The sequence below is a fragment of the Triticum dicoccoides genome, chromosome 7B, assembly GCF_002162155.2.
Source record: "Triticum dicoccoides isolate Atlit2015 ecotype Zavitan chromosome 7B, WEW_v2.0, whole genome shotgun sequence".
NCBI lineage: Eukaryota > Viridiplantae > Streptophyta > Magnoliopsida > Poales > Poaceae > Triticum > Triticum dicoccoides.
In genome coordinates, this window is record NC_041393.1 from 649,702,896 (window position 1) to 649,719,948 (window position 17,053).

At 45.1% G+C, this 17,053-nt stretch overlaps 3 protein-coding genes and 1 pseudogene across 3 annotated transcripts in view; 2 read left to right on the top strand and 2 right to left on the bottom strand.

Moving 5' to 3' along the window:
* The window catches only part of LOC119339283, an 11,226-nt gene extending 6,572 nt beyond the window's left edge, over positions 1–4,654 (top strand). Inside the window, exons 3-4 of the mRNA XM_037611401.1 lie at positions 3,890–4,016; positions 4,106–4,654. Of these exons, the coding sequence (XP_037467298.1) occupies positions 3,890–4,016; positions 4,106–4,654 (676 nt within the window). The remainder of the gene's footprint in view (positions 1–3,889; positions 4,017–4,105) is intronic.
* A 3,688-nt stretch (positions 4,655–8,342) lies between these two features.
* Positions 8,343–12,184, top strand: LOC119339284 (primase homolog protein). The gene is given in 15 exon segments (XM_037611402.1): positions 8,343–8,559; positions 8,705–8,832; positions 9,821–9,876; positions 9,980–10,037; positions 10,119–10,224; positions 10,227–10,264; positions 10,416–10,499; positions 10,577–10,657; positions 10,747–10,812; positions 10,922–11,035; positions 11,333–11,418; positions 11,529–11,589; positions 12,021–12,091; positions 12,093–12,152; positions 12,154–12,184. Coding segments are annotated over 15 exon segments (1,257 nt in total).
* A 362-nt stretch (positions 12,185–12,546) lies between these two features.
* On the bottom strand, positions 12,547–15,216 carry LOC119339285. Its single transcript, XM_037611403.1, has 3 exons — positions 15,208–15,216; positions 13,205–13,500; positions 12,547–13,051 (listed from the first exon to the last, which is right to left on the bottom strand). The coding sequence occupies exons 1-3, from the start codon at positions 15,214–15,216 to the stop codon at positions 12,868–12,870; spliced, it is 489 nt and encodes a 162-aa protein (XP_037467300.1). The 3' UTR covers positions 12,547–12,867.
* An 840-nt stretch (positions 15,217–16,056) lies between these two features.
* Positions 16,057–16,846, bottom strand: LOC119337646 (annotated as a pseudogene).
* Between the last annotated feature and the right edge of the window lie 207 nt (positions 16,847–17,053).

Below are 17,053 nucleotides of genomic sequence, written 5' to 3' on the forward strand. Positions count from 1 at the left end.
TCTATTTAATCATACATTTCAAAATTTAACTTCTAAAATACATTATTGTAAGTATGTTTTCAAAATGAAATGCCTTATACTATGGATGACTGGTTTTAATATTGAACCAATACTCTAATACAATGGGTTGCTCTAATACGCAACCATGTATGCATATGATTAAAGCACATGAGAGAAACATACCTCCATTGTCTTCCGTTAGAAGCGGTTACGTACACTAAAACAATATAATCTGTAATAGAAACCTGCTCAATTTTGTAACATATCTCATTCTTATATTATGTCAACAATATAATGGACATGTGAGAAAGGGAATCAAAATCAAATACACTAAAACAAAGAGGTTACTCATACAACCGAAACTGAAGTACATCTACTCGATGATGCCTGATTTGGGACAAAGCTTTCGCTGCCCCAAATACTTCCATGGAGCCTCAACTTCATCTAATCGATACCAAAGCCTGCTCCAGTCTTAATGTTATAGCCACCACCGTGGAAAAATTGGTCAATCAAGTGTTAAGAAATAACAATCGTTATTTATTAATATCACCATGATCTATACAAACTTGAATACAAGTGGAGCTACACAAACCCAGCACAAGGTGGACTAATTTTAGGTACTGCTGCGCCTATACTCCCTGATAGCATTTTGGTCCTCCATACTCCATTCTCAGTTAAATGAAGAGGCATCAAAATATGAAGAGACACATATAAAAAATAAGAGCTACCAGCAATATGGTAATGTTGCATTGCAAGAGGACACAACTGAGCATTAAAAGAAAAGAGTGAAAACAACCTAAAATCGTTCTGCACTTGCATGAAAATTTGAGGTATCACCAAGAAGATCTTTCATGTTCAAAAACACGATTAATGCCAAATATTAGGAAATGAAAATCATTAAAAAATAATGATGAATTCTTATGCCTGAAATTTCCCTTACAAATTATTAAAAACTCACAAAGTGTATATACATGCAGTGAAGGAAGTTACATCCTGGAAAACCCAGAACTAAATTTATAATAGTACTGAGTAACCTTTTGATGCTTTTACATAGAAGGCCATAAGAGAATTTAGCATGGTTAGTCCTTCTTCATCATAGCTTCTGAAAACAGTATAAGAAAGAGTTAAAGCAGAGAAACGCACTGGAATTTTTCTGGGTCAACTTTCAAAAATTGACCAGTACGTGGAAGGGATTTGGATTTTCTAATAACTATTAATGGCATGAATCAAGAGGCCACCAAAATTGTGAACTATTCAATGCCACTATCAGAAAAGAAATTCCATTAGATAGTACTCCTCTGTAAAGAAATATAAGATGAGTACATCAGAAAAAATAAGTAGCTCATTTCAGAAAAATTAAGTAGTTGAAGCAGTCCATTTTACTAACAGCACGAATAGTGACTGGAGATTCCAATAAAAAAGGAGAGAAAGAAGTAAATGTGAAAGATAATATATGAGAACGTCATGTAGTACTTACATTTTCTGTAAACATGTTTGAAGATTGTATGTCCAACCATGCTAACGACATTGCAACCTGGTCTGATGTCTCCTCTCACCTACTAAATTCAGCAAGCATAAGTACCTGTATTGGTGCTGTTAGTATGCGTGACATGGCATGTTCATTGCCCGTATGGACAAACAGAAGAGACCATGCTCGAAACTGATGTGGAGACATTCTATTGTTCAAGATCAAATCCTCCTCACCCGATTTGTTAACGTGATTAAAAATGCCAGCCTGCATCAACATTATGTCACTACCGTACACTATCCCAGGACTTTCAGAAAACAGATCGTGAGCATCTTGTACAATCTAAAACGATCAATTAAAATACAAGAAATGCAAGGACGAACTCCCGTGTAGGCTGCCAGCGGCTGCTCGCTGTTGTAGGCTAGTAGCAACGCAGGTCCCATCTAGGGTTCTAATGGGAGGCAAGGAATTTGGAGAGGGAAGGAACACATGGACGGGAAGCATCCTCCACCGGCGATTGGGGTCGCCTCAGATCGGCACCCCACGGCCGCCTCCTCCACGGGGACGAACTCCTGTGTTCACCGCCACGCTCCCCTTCGGCCGCTGCCTCGTTGACCTTCACGTCCCTCACTTTGATCCCATTCGCCAGGGAGGCAGAGCCGCCCTCCATCACAAAGAACGAGTCGACGCCGAGATCTCAACCGGATCGTGGTCGCGCCTCTCACCCCATCAACGACCAACATGTAGGATGGGGGAGGGTCAGTGTGTGACGCGGCCGCCGTCACCATGGACGGGGGAAGGAGGAGGCGGCAAATACGCGGTCAGAGGTACGGGATAGGGGGCAAGGGAGACACGTGGAAGGGCCCCATGGGGAACGACTCGGTTATTCTTCGTTTCCTTTTCACGGGGCGAGGCCGACGAAAGAGAGACGTAAGAGGGGAAACGGAACACTACCTATCTTTTAGGTAGTAGAGATATAGACAAAAAAAACTGAGTCGGGCTACAGATTCTGATGATACTACATCAATTTAGACCCTTACAGATTCCTCTTCTCTCTGAAATTTGTGGCTCAGTACTAAATGGACATTTAGAAGAAAATTCTGGAGAATATGCAGGTGCTAGCAATTTGCATACCTACCCAACATTTACATCAGTTACATTTTAGACCTGAAAACTCAAAATTTTAGACCTGAGAAGGTGGTGTGTCCAGATCAGTAAACCTGCAACCACAAAAGGGGATGAACCATTTTAGACCGGAAAACTCAAAATTTTAAAACAAACGATAGATAAAATGCTCATGGAGCACTGAATCAAAAAATGTTTAAATGAGTATTTGTTCTTTGGGTTTTTTCCTCTTTGAAATCGGGTGAGGACAGTATGTGTCATTTAGCTGGGCCCAGTTCTTTGGACTCGATTCTGAAGAATCACTGCCTGGAAAATCACAATCGCAAAAGAACTCATTGCTTCTCCAGGAATCGTCTAGAATCACCCACAATCGGCAGTGTATTTCAGAATCGAGCAAACTTGACGATTCTGGCGATTCCCGCAAAGCAAAACGATTCAGTTTTAGCAAATACCCCTATTGGATGTAGAAATTACCCCCAATATGCCACTCGGGCCAGCCGACCGACAGAGAGGCCCAGCCCAAAGTACTCGTCGATTCCCCCCAGTCGCTCGTCCCCGTCGCTCATCCCCATCCCCGTTCGACCTAGGGTTGGCGCCGCCAGCCGGATTCCCCGCCCCGAAATCGTCAGCTCCGCCGCCGGCGGTCCTCTACAGGGCTTCCCCGTCCAGTCCACAGCCACCCCCGACCCCTCGGCGCCGGCAGCAGGAGGCGAACCGGCTTCCCCGCCCCGACCCAACCGCCCTGCAGCAGGAGGCCCCGGCGTCGACCGAGCCCACTTCGCCGGTGTTGGTGAGCTCCTCTCTATCTCATCCTTTCTCCCCTTCTCTCTGTCATATCTCTGTTACATATTAGTTCAACTCTGTTTGCATGAATCAAAAAAATTATACGGCTACTTGTTTGCTTATGCTGTTTTCGATCTGTATGGTTATTTGGTTACGAAATTTGTATGATTGATTGCTACTGTTCGAACTCTGTTTATAGCAATGAAAAATTGCATGAATGATTGCTACTGTATGAATTTTGTAGTGGTATGAAATGACTGCTGCTTAGTAAAAAAATAGTTTACATTTAAACGTTCACATATTGATGTTGTAGATGGAGAAAGTGAAGTATCCAAAAGCAATTTGGGATAGTGCGGCTCATTCCATTTATATGGATGTGTGCGTAGAGGAGGTGCGAGCAAATAACCGGGCCCCTAGAGGCACCACTTTGTCTGATGTAGGACAAGCTAATTTGCTTACTAAGTTCAATGAGCGCTCTGGGCGTGGCTATTCGCACTTGCAATTAAAAAACAGGTGGGATGCATGTAGAGGTGATTATGCCATATGGAAGACATTGGTTCAAAAAGCTTCTGGCATTGGAAGAGATCCTTATACGAAGACCATTGCTGCTACAAATGAGTGGTGGGCATTGGAGTTGAAGGTACCTTTGTTGTTTGTCATTTTATTAAACTGGGAGTCATGTTGGATTTTTCATTTCATTTAACATGAATGTGTGCTATTTCATTGCAGGCACGTCCGCAGGCTAGCAAGTTTCGGTATGCTGCACTTGCGGAGGAGGATAAAATGGAGGAGGTGTTTGATGCTTGTTGTGTCACAAATGAGCATGCGAGGGTGCCAATGCCAACATATCAAGGTTCTACGTCTCGAATCAATTTGGATGATGAGTCTGGTTGTGAAGGTGATGAAACTCAGGTTACACCTCGTCCTAATCGTGCTAAGGGTGGGAAGAAGAGGGCATGTCCTTATTCGCCAAGTCCTAAGATGAATGAAAAGTGGGCAAGTGAGCATGCAAAAAATGAGGCATTTGTGCGTATGGTGGACCTGTTTGATTCAAGGAACAAGAGAGATGCAACTCAAGTTTCAGCAAGAGAGGAGATTCACGAAATGATGGCCATGGTAGAGGCGGATGGTGGTGCACCTGGGAGTGATGTTCATTTCTATGCTTCACAACTATTTAGGGATCAGACAAATCGTGATGTTTTCTCTGCCTTCAAGGGTCACGAGCCTAGTGCGAGGCTTCTATGGATAAACAGAACATGGGAGTTCAACAATAAGTAGAACCTCTATGTTTCAAATGCTTTCAACTTGTATCGTAGTTAACTATTTTATTTTGTTGAACCATTGTATTTGCTTTGAACTTGTACCGACTTGAATTATGTTGTTTGCCTTCTTATGAAGTACTCTTTTGCTACTACACCTTGTTATGAACTACTCTTTTCCTACTGCACCTTGTTATGAGCTACTCTTTTCCTACTGTACCGAATTGTGGTAACCTCCTATGTGTGTATGTGGTTGTGGCAGATGGATAAAAAAAGCAAGAAGATGAGGAATTTGAGGCTGGAATGCTTGCATTTGCTTTGGAAATGGCGTCGTCAAGCAAATCATTGCCGTATGCGTCAAGAAGATTACCACTTGTTATAGGCCTCCAATGGGTGGAAGAGAAGGAGAAGGATCCAAAAGCTTTCTATGCTATGTTCAGAATGAGGAGGTCAGTGTTTTACCCATTACATGATCTGTTGGTTGAGAAGTATGGGCTTAAGTCAACTTGCAACATATCATCCAAAGAAGCGCTGGCACTTTTCTATGGACTTTGGGAACAACGCAGACCACTGACAATGTTGCAGATCGGTTTGCACATAGTCGTTCTGTCACTAACAAAAAATTCCATGAGGTTTTGGAGTGTGTAGACCACATGGCCGGTGACTACATTAGACCAATGGATCCATCCTTCTCTGAACCTCATCCCATACTTAGAAAAACAAGGTTCTGGCCTCATTTCAAAAATGCTATTGGAGCCATAGATGGAACACATATTAAAGTGGTTGTGCCTAAGGAATTGGAGCCCCAACACAGGAACAGAAAAGGGTACACAAGTGAAAATGTCATGGCAGTGTGTGATTTTGATATGAGGTTCACTTTTGTTGTTCCTGGATGGCCCGGATCTGTTCATGACACACGTGTATGGAGCGATGCTATAGTTCGTTATGAGCATTTCCCACAACCACCAACAGGTAATCTCTTGTATGTACACATGTTATTATGGTGATGCTACTGTACCTTCTTGTTAACCTCCTATGTCTTATTGTAGATAAATACTACCTTGTCGACTCTGGATATCCAAACAGAGTTGGATATCTAGCACCATACAAAGGACAACGGTATCATGTACCCGATTTCCAACAACACCCTCCCATGGGGAGGTATGAGACATTCAACCATCGTCATTCTTCTTTGCGAAATGTTGTCGAAAGAACGTTTGGTGTTCTCAAGATGAAATGGCGTATTCTCCAAGGCATACCACGGTACAAACCGGAGACCCAAAAGATGATCATCACTGCGTGCATGTGTCTTCACAACTACATCCGTGATAGCAAATTACGTGACGAGCATTTTGACAAGTTTGACAATGATGCGTACGTGCAACCTGCACAACCGTTTACAGGTGCCAACACTTTACCACCTGAAGATGATGGTACCATGAACGCTACACGTGAGGCTATTGCTGTCAGTCTTGTACCTTGAGAGCGTCCATCTATTTGTAGTTTGCAATTTGCTTTTAACTTGTAATATTTAGCACTATATAATATTTCCAACTTTGGTCCTAAATTGTAATACTAAGCAATTTATGATTTTGCAACTTGCTCTATATTGTAATATTATATGCTTCATGAGATTTGCAACTCGTTTTCGTGTTCAAAATAACCAAGTGTTGCATATATATCACACACGTCGGTCTAGGGGCGTTACAGACATTTCAGCACACAACTCATACAACAATCATAGGTTAGAATCACAGAAAAGAACTGGGCAGACGATTCTGTGGGCAGATGATTCTCTGGGCAGTTTCCCAGAATCACGATTCTGGAGAATCATGAGGCTAAAAGAACTGGCCCCAAGATTCCAGCCATTACTGCCTCCTCGGTAGATCATAATGAATCTTTTTCACTTCAAACAACATGGTCAATCTTGTTCCATTCAAAAAAGATGATGCATCTTACTAAAGAGCGCCCATTCGGCTCAAAATACAGGAATCAATATCTTTTTTTTAAAGGAGCGACACATCTTAGTGCGTAAAGAGAAGGCATAAGTGGGGTCATAATTACTATAATTAACCTAACTTTGTGGATTCTAACTTCTAAGACCTAGCAGGAGAGCAATATTTTCATCCACATTATTATACTCGATTATCCTTATAATGTAAACCTTTTCATAGAAAAGAGGAAATACATTGCGTTGTCATCTGTATCGTAGTAGCCATAACAGAACTCTATATGCATCTCGTCCTAGGTTTAATGTAACGACAACTAAACTGTTCCTGAAGTAGTTTCAAGTGTGCCACCTCTGTTGATGTATATGCAGCTAGTACAAATTTCTATGGTAGATTTTAGATAGAAAGGGAACCAATGAACTTCGATTGTGAGCTCCATGGGTTTCTGGAGCTTCATGGGTTTATTGTCCATTGTGTCCCCCAACTCAACGTCGATTGTGAGCTCAGTGTCAGACTTGAACCAATGAACTGTACCAGCAGGAACGTCTTTCCATTTGCGAACACCTACATAGCCATCCAAAAACAAGAAGAATGAAGGCTAACTGATGCATCTGTTCTGGGCGTGAGCGGCAGGTAAAGTACAGATACGGAGAAAAGGTGATAGCAAGGTACCATGTCGATTAATTGAAGCTGAATTTTGTTCCTTTGTTCTGCCTACTGTATGCCTCCAGTCCTTTGTTCTGCCTACTGTATGTCAAACTCGTGAATATAGCAACAGCACAGGAAGGTGTGAGGTTCTCCTGTCAAACTCGTGGACATCAGGAAGGGAGGGAGAGGCAGGGGACTCATGGACATCAGGAAGGGAGGGAGAGGCAGGGAGGCGACCATGGCATGGGACGGCGGCGGCTGCGCGCGGCGCCGGCGCTCGGGAAGACGGAGGACCATCATGGCGCGCGAAGCGAGGCGCAGAGGAACGGATCTGGTCGCGCAGAGGCCCACTTGCGGGAGAGGCAGGGAGGCGGCCATGGCAGGTCGTTCTGGAGGGAGGCGACCATGGCATGGGACGGCGGCGGCTGAGCGCGGCACCGGCGCTCGAGAAGACAGCGGACCATGGAGGCGCGTGGAGCGAGGCGGAGACGCACGGATCTGGCCGCTCCCACGTCAGATCGGGCCGCAGTGGAGCTCCACATCGGGATCCATGGGCCAGAGGCAAGATTTGTGAGAGAGAGGTCGGGAAGGGAGAAGGGAGAAGAAGAGAGATAGGGCGCGCGGGAGGGATTACCGGACGAAGGCTGGAGATCGGCAGCGGTGGCGCTGGACGCCGGTGGTGTCAGATGCAAGCCAGAGGAGGGAGAAAACCGTGAGGGAGAAAACCGGTTGGGGGGAAAGAAAATCGAGTGGGACGGAACGGGAGGAAAGAAAATCGGTGGGCGAGGGATCGTACGAGAGGCTTGACGAAACGTAACAGGGGAAACGGAACGCTACATTTCTTTTAGATAGTAGAGATTTCATCATCGAATCCAAAGGGGGAGAAAGGAGCACTCACATCCGACCGTTCGCCCCGAGCCTCGCCCGCGCCCCTGGACGGTGGGACCCACGTGCAAGCCCGAGCAGAGGAACTCGCCGCCCGGCGGCCGGCGGCCGGCGTGTAAAACCCTAAACCCTCGCTGCCCCCGGCCCATGCCCCGCGCCCCGAAACCCTAGCCCCCGCTCCGCCTCGTCATGCCACCGCGGCCGTCTCTCCAGTCGCTGCTCCTCATGGCGGCCTCCACCTCCACGGGCGCCGGGGGCTCGGGCCTCCTCGTCGCCGCGCGCCGCCGCTTCCCCGCCGCCTTCGCCGCCCTGGGGGGGCAGCGCATCCGCCTGCTCCACTCCTTCTCCTCCCGGACCCGCCTCCCCAGGCGGCCCGAGCTCGCCTGCTGCTTCGGGACCGCCCCCGCCGAGGCCGTGCCCGCCGCCCCGCGCTCCAGGAATGGTAATGCGACAGGTGCCACTCTCAGAGGCTCTCTGGTTCTGCTCTGCGGTGCAGGAGTTTCTTTTTCTTTGGGTATTGCACAGCTGCGTGAGACAGGGAGTCCGGTTGTTGTTTTTACTGATGTGTTGCCATTCTGGGATGACAGTTCTTTCGATGGAGTACAGAAGGGCTTGTGAAGAACGGATAGGGCAGGTGGTCGAGAAGATGAAAAAGGAGGGAATAGATATGAGCCAAAGGAGGGTTGGCGCTTTTCAACGGAGGATTTGCCCAAAGGTATGCCTTTTCTGATACCAAGAATTGTTGTTTCCATTTGCTTTTCTTTTCATGATGTATTTAGCTGGATAAGAAAGTAAGCTACAAGTTTTTTTTTCTGGGGATGAGTATATCAAGACTTAACAGCCATAATTTGTATTGATCAGTTTAATTATCTCATTTCTGTTTCACATATCGTGCACGTTGGAAGTACAATGTATTAACGAGCCTTTCACAGAACAAGCGTTCTTGAAGAATGAAGCAGATGTAAATTATGATCCATTTGATGACCAGCTTAGGGCATTATTAACCGATCCCTAAAAAATAGAGGAGTAAACATCGGAGTAAACCTTAGTGAAGTACTCCCTCCGTTCCAAAATAGATGAACCAACTTCATACTAAAGTTAGTACAAAGTTGAGTCATCTATTTTGGAATGGAGGGAGTATATTTACTCCACTAAGTTTTAGCCGGACCTAGCCGATCCCCTATATATAACGGAGTAAAACTTATTTTTTGTTTATGCATTTCGTCGCACACTTGTCAAGCACAATCGCCATCACAAACATTCTCCATAAAGCAATAGCAATCGAATCCTCTCTGGAAATTGACCAAGCAAATCTGAAGCGGGCGGGAGGTGGGCGTGAGCGAGGGAGTGCCAGAAATTTTACTCCAGAGCCAATCAGCCGAGTATATTTAGGGAAATGATTGGGGCCGGAGGATAAATTTTACTCCACTATGGCGGATTGGGGATCGGTTAGGTGCGCGTTAGGAGTAAAACCGAATTTTTACTCCTCTAACACCGGATAGGGGACCGGTTAGAAATGCCCTTAAAAACATACCCATCTGTATATAATATACTCTCTACAAAGTTGTACTAAGGGTGAGACACTTATTTTGGGACGGAGGGAGTAGAAGATAGATATATGCTATTTTGGTGATCCATTGTACTTTATATTTTGATCTATTAAACAGCAAATGATTAAGTATGATTTCCCTTCTGTTAACTAGTGCAAAGGGGGTTCAACTAAGGACCGAAGCCTCAGCGTCTTCATCCGGGAAAATGGGTGAGTTTTTATGTACAACACACTTTGAGCTTGTTAGTCGGAGTTGTTTCTTAAGGTATATGTGTGTAGGCTATCTGTCATCTCATCTCTGTTCTATGCTGAGTACACATGGAAACTGGACTTGTTTTAGAGCGAGTTGTGGATGGAAAGGCTATACCCAGGTGAGTTTACCAACAACTTAAAAGAAAACTGAAAGTAATATAACATCTTGATACCACTATTTTTCTGTCTTGCGTCTGCAGCCTGATGGAGTTTCGAAGGCGTACCAAGCAAATAAGGACGCAGGAAATGAAAATGGAAGTGACCAGGAAGTCAAAGCAAATCAGCCAGTCAAGGTTGTCAGAAAACTCGTGAAGAGGACCTGAGTCTCGAGCCTCTTTGTGATGAGGTAATGGAAGTATTATCAAGTAGACTTTTTTGATTGGTATATTCTTCAAAAGATACTGAAACCATTTTGATAGTTCTCTTTTGCATTCTTTGATGTATGCTGGCAAAAACTTTTGCACATGGGTATTCTGTAAGATGGTTATCTCTTGCAGCTCGTGACATACTTCTCGGAAAGAATGATATCGGCAAAAACACTTCGAAGGAACAATGTATCACAACGTAAAAGGAATGACAAGGTATAACTGTACGCTGATGCATTTTTAATATGCAGAAACATGCATTGTGATACGTACATGTGGCATTTTATTTGCAGATTGTAATTGCTTTCACCTATAGACGTGATGAAGTCCTTGTTGGCTGCAAATACAGGGAGGTCTCTAAGAGATTTTCACAGGTTTGTTGTGCTCTTCCTTTTCAGGATTCATGCTTAATTTATATTTTTATGAATATTATTCGTACTCATTTTTTCTTCTTACCTACCAGGAGGTGAACACTGAGAAAATTTTGTATGGTCTGGATGATATAAAGCAAGCACGCGATGTTATCATTGTATGTTCTACATTAGCCATGCGACATTTTTCTGTTCTTTTTCTGCCAATCAATTTGAGTTTGAGTTCACAAATTATTTATTAGCTTGTTGTCCTTTCTGACATTGCAGGTTGAGGGTGAAATTGATAAACTTTCCATGGAGGAGGCTGGCTATCGTAATTGTGTGAGTGTGCCACATGGTGCACCAGCTAAAGTATCAAAGAAACCCCCGGACAAAAATCATGTTAGAACTATTTTTTGATACTGCTGCTAGTTTCTGTCACTAGAGTTTATGTTTGCCAGTGTTATTTTTTTAGTGTAGGTCCTTTGATGTGAGCTGATCTGTACTGGAAACCTTAACTGTGAGCTAACATCTTCTTACGTTCCCTGTAAAGCTAGGATAAGAAGTATTTATATCTGTGGAACTGCAAAGAGTATCTTGACCCGGTGCGCATTTTCCTCGTTTCAGAAGTTATTTGCAAACTCTATTGCTAAGATAGAAGTTTTGGTGTACTGAATATGTTTCACTACATGGTATTAGGCATCTAGGATAATACTGGCAACGGATGCTGATCCTCCAGGGCAGGCTCTTGCTGAGGAACTTGCTCGACGTCTTGGTAAAGAAAGGTTTGTGTGCCATTGTGTTGCAATCACAAGCTTCCTCAATTACTTTAATTACATATGACTGTGCAGGTACTCATTTAACTCGTTTGCCACATTTAATTTGATGTAATCAGGTGTTGGAGGGTCAAATGGCCAAAGAAGAATGAGACAGAATTTTACAAAGATGCTAACGAGGTTTGTTATGGCATGCATAGGCAACTTTGACTAATAAATAATATTGCTACCATTCTTCTGTTTGTATTTCATGCCGAAAGATTTTCTGATGTTACAAGCACGATCAGGGCCTAATAGGAATATAAATGTCCTGCACCTAACGTGACTCTCAAGATAAACTTATGCCAACTTGTATCAAGAGTCTAACATCCTCATCCGAGATTGTAGTATTAAAGTATTAATATGCTTTCTGAAAGTAATCTAGTTGTGCTCTTCTTAATTAAAGCCTGTAAGGTTTTGTGTGTGCAATGAATCTACATTCTGAAGAACCATCTGAAATGTATAGCCACATTTGAGTTCAGTTCCTACTGTCTTTAGCTCTGTTTTTACGAAACTAGGCAAATTTGTCTTGGAACTGTAATTGATCCTTATAGCTCCTTTTTCGACTACAGGTACTTGTGTCCTTAGGACCACAAGCATTGAAAGAGGTTATACAAGGTGCTGAACTGTTTAGGATTTTAAACTCTTGATAGTTATTATCTAAGACTTCGTGGGAATGAGCTTGGAATTCCTACTGCTTGGAAATGTGGATGGGCTCTACAAGGTATCTTCGTGAAATGGTATCTAGTGGCGTACAGCCTAATTATGTCACTGTTGTCACCCATCTTGCCCTCTGCGCCTGTGTTGTAAATCTGCAACATGGGTGGGAGCTTCCCACCCACATTGTTAAGCATGGGTTTATAGGGTATCGCTTGTTGTGGAACTCTCTTATTGACATGTACTTCGAGTAAGGCAAGCTCTCTGTAGCGCAACATGTCTTTGATACCATGGAGGACCGCAGTGGCGGAGCTAGCATTTGAGAACAGGGTGGTCCGCCCTTCCCCCCAAAAAACGAAAAAAATGACATGTGAATGTTCTAACTAATTATCAATATCACATAGAAATAGATTAATATGGTCTTACAAACACACTAAAATTCTCAACTAAGTCTAAGTAATTCTCAATTAAGTCCAAATTTTGCATAAAGAAGCCTACATGGTATACTACATGGAGCATAGTACATACCTTGAGAAGTTCAAAAAGACTATGTTTCTGGTCTACGCTTTTGCAATGCCATGAAGGTATAAATTATATCATCTTCATTCACCTCAGAGAAAATATCCCTCTCAATGTATGTGACTAGGCAATCATCCAAAAGGCTATCACCCATCTCATTTCTCAACTTGCTCTTTACTAAACTCATAGCAGAAAATGCTCTCTCAATATTTGTCGTGGCCACCGGTAGAATCGGTACCAACTTTAGAAGCAAGTACACCAAATTATGAATAATATGTCTCCCTGTTTGAAGAAGCTGAACCGAGAGATCAACAAGATTTCGATGGCCACATCTGGCATAGCCTCTGCCTTCTTCTTCCTTTTCTTCATAGCTTCTCTTTGAAAAAGAAAAACAATGTATCTGGTCCTCTTCATTTCTTCAACAATTCTACAATAAGAATTACTTTCTATCAATAAAGCTATTTGGGGCAGAAATGATGTGCAAAATTATGCATGTGTTTGGTTATCTATTGGATAGCATAGCACAGAACAAATAAACCATAAATTAGAAATGAGGAATCAGAAATTGGGCAGTTCATACCTTAAATCGGGCTCAGCTGAGTTGCTACCGCAGGACATGGGCACTGGGGCACTGGGCGGCCGCGGCCGGCTTAGCAGGGGCGTCAGACAGGCAGGGGCAGGGACGCGGCACCGCACACGTGCAGGGCAGAGGCGCACGTGCAAGCAGCTCGCAGGGGGGCGGGAAAAGGAAAGGGATCCTCCTAGAGCCACGGAGGCTGGGCTCTGGCCAGCGACCGGCGAGGGCGGCGAGCCGGTGATGGCGAGGGCGGCCGGCGTCGGGAGTAGGGCACGGGGCGGCGGGTTCTGCTCGATGATCTGGACGAGGGGCGTGTTGTGGTTGCATCAGTTGGGCTGCGTTCGGGTTATTGGGCTATTTTTTTTTCTCTCTAGCCCAGTAACAGATCCATAGGTATATAGGTTAACCCAAAATCCCAGGGTGGGCCGCGGCCCACCCTGGCCACCCTATAGCTCCGCCCATGGAGTCCGTGATATGGGGCCAGTTCTTTTGGGCAATTCTCCGAGAAGCTGGGGAGGGGGTCAATTCTCGGAGAATTGCCCAAAAAAACTGGCCCATGATATCCTACATTAAGGGCGCGTTTGGTGTCCCTCCACTCCGCTCCCGGAGCGGACGGAGCTGGAGTTATAATCCCTAGAGCGAGCTAACAGATGCTCCGTAGATTCAAGGATTTGAAGGAGTGGCGGACTGCCGAACGCGGCCTAAATGATAGCAGGATCTGAAATGCAAGAGAAAGGAACAGTTGCGCTACGGCTTTTTGACCAGATGATTGATAGTGGGATTGACCCAGGCCACATCATCCACGATCGTCAAGCGGCTGCCGGGTCGGGCGACGATGACGGAGGAGAAGCGGTCGGCTAGCCCAGCATGACCTACGAGGTCACCGTGAAGTATAGGCTAGTTTAGTTTTTTTTAAGGTTTTCAGTTTACCGGACTTAATACCGTTTGGTTTTATGTATAAATTATCCTAGTTTCAACGAAATCTGTCGTGTTTATAACAAAATTTGCTTGATTTGATCGAATTTCGTCCGGTCAGATTGAGTTGTTATGAAATGTATGCGGCTAGCGTTGGATTGCTGCCTCTCGCATCCGTGTCCGTGGACTGGTCCTCCTTATTCGTGGACTGGTCTCCCTGTCCGTGAATAGATGCGGGATGAAATTTGCGGGTTGCCGTTGGAGATGCCCTTAGTAGCTCAGATCCATTACAAGTGAACAAAGATAGTCTCTTGCAAGACCAAATGAAAATACGGCATGCCAACATACATATGTACCTGCCTATGTAGGATGCTTTAGGAATTTCATACGTAGAACGAGCTAGTATACCGGTAATTCACTTCTGAACCTAGGCTCAGCTGCACCCGCCCTTACAAAAAAATCAACAAATATTAGAAATTCAAAAAATTCTGATTTCTTTTTTATGGTAAATAATTTGACGCGTGAGGTACGCTCTAAGTTTCAAATCATTTGGACATCTGAGAAGCTCTCGGCAAAAAAAAAAAATTCGGGGTCTGTAAAAATGTTTACTGTTCTGACCCGATTTGTCTTGTTTGCTGAGAGTTTCTCAGAAGTCCAAATGATCTCAAATTTGGAGCGGACCTCACGTGATAAAATGTCTACCACGCAAAAAAAGATTGGAATTTTTTGAATTGTTTTGAATTTTTTGTGACTTTTTTCCTGGACGGGTGCAGATGAGTCTGGGCACCGAAATGCAAAAAGAAAAAAACATGCGGTTTAATTCATCTAAAAACACATTAGAGAACGTAAACAAAAAGACATATTTGCAAACTTTGGATCTTAAGCTAAATATTTGAAACAAACAACAACTCACGCAGGAATCACTAGAGACCTTGTCTTTTTTATCGCCAATAATTTTTATAAATCTGTATCGAGCAAGTAGGGACAAGATTATATATACAAAATAACTAAAATGAGGCCGAAAATTGCCAACATGCCGGAGAAGGGACAACTAACACACTGTGCCTCATGCATTATCCCATATAACCAACCTGCAGCATGTAGGATTGTTATCGATCATCAGTTCATCATTTCAGAAGAATAAAAATTGACCAGAAGTGAATCGCTGTTACGCCTTTCGGGCCAATATTCACAAACCAGGCATCATGCACATATCAGTATGCAACATTGCTACCAATCCTAGAATTGGAGCAATTGACATGACAGAACATGATAAAACATAGCATTGCCCAAAATCACAAATTTGACATCCATTGCATGCAGCAATTCGATTCAATCCGGTTGTCCCACTAATAAGATGCAGATCAAACATTAAACTAGATAGTTGGAGCCGTTAGAGATTAAGTAAATGCAGATGCATGCTAGCAGCAGCTAGAAAATTAGTAATCTGACTGAAATGGATTTAAATCATAAGTCTGCATAACGAACTAGTTGAATCCCCCTTTGACGATCAACAATGCATGCGGTCCATGAGGTGCTTGCTGACCACAAATCGACCATCACAGCTAGAACAAAATACAAACTGGGGAATGCACGCGTTAATATCAATTGCCAATTTGCCACCCCAAATTTGGCATTCGATTCGATTGTCCCACAGATAAGATGCAGACCGAAATTACACTATTACATTACACCTAACTGTTGAAGTGATCCAGAAAGATAGCCAGAGTCATCCACACAGATAGCAGCATAGCATAGCAGCAGATTAATCTGACCAAACTGAACTGAAACCATAAGCCTGAATAATAAAGCAGCTAGAGATCATCATAGGTAAAAAAGACTGATAGCATGAGCATGGCTAAGATCAACAATTCAAGGGATTCCACCCCCTTCAATCGCTTGTCCACAGCCTCGATCGATCAGGTGAAGTAGCGAGCTGCCTAATCTGTTGATGGATATGGCCCGTCCTGCAGCAAGATGATTTGGACAGTCAGATTGATGGATGAATTGGACAGTCAGATTGATGGAAGGAAGGACAGAAGAGGAAGGTTTGGGCTTTGGGCAGACCTCGGAGATGTAGGCGACCCTGTCGGTGAACTCGGCGAGTCTGGCGAGCTCCTTCCGGTCGAGGAAGCGGGAGAGCACGGCGACGGCGAGGCTCAGGATGGTGCACCCGCTGTCCAGGAAGTCGAGCGCCTTGTCCAGGTCGATGGCTGTCTTGGGCTTGCCGTCCGGCGCGGAGGTGTCGTCGTGCTTTTCCGCCGGGGTGCGGGGGGCGGGAGCCGACGAGGTGCTCGATGCAGCGCGGGATGTGGTACTCCTCGGGCAGCTTGACGGCGAAGAGCGCGGCCTCGACGCGGGCCAGGGCCTCGGGCTGGGTGGTGGGCGGGCCGGGAGGCGGTGCGCGAGCAGCGCGTCGTGGAGCTGCTCGTCGGGCATGCGGGCGAAGGCGGGGTTCATGGAGTAGCGGCCGCCGTTCTGGACGGCTAGCTCGAGGCAGGTGCTCAGCATGCGCGCGCCGGCCTCCATGCCGATGTAGTAGACCTTGAAGAGGTCCGAGGCGAGGTCCCCGAGCTTGTCCTCGTCGGGAGCGGCAGGGCCGGCCTGCAGGCGCAGCAGGCAGCGCTGGAAGTGCAGGAGGCGGTCGCGCTGCGGGCGCAAGTTCTTGGCGGCCATCATGGCCTGCATGAGGACGGTCCCTACCTCCTCTTTGCTCACCTCTCCCGCCATGGCCCCAGCTTGCTTGTGGAGACACACTCTCTCTCTCCCTCTTTCTCTCTCTCTCTCTCTCGGAGGCGGAAGGAACGGAGGGGATCGGGGATGAGGATGACCTGAGACCTGACTGACTGACGAACCTACCTCCTCCTTGCTCACCTCTCCCGCCATGGCCCCAGCTTGCTTGTGGAGACACTCTCACTCTCACTCACTCACTCACTC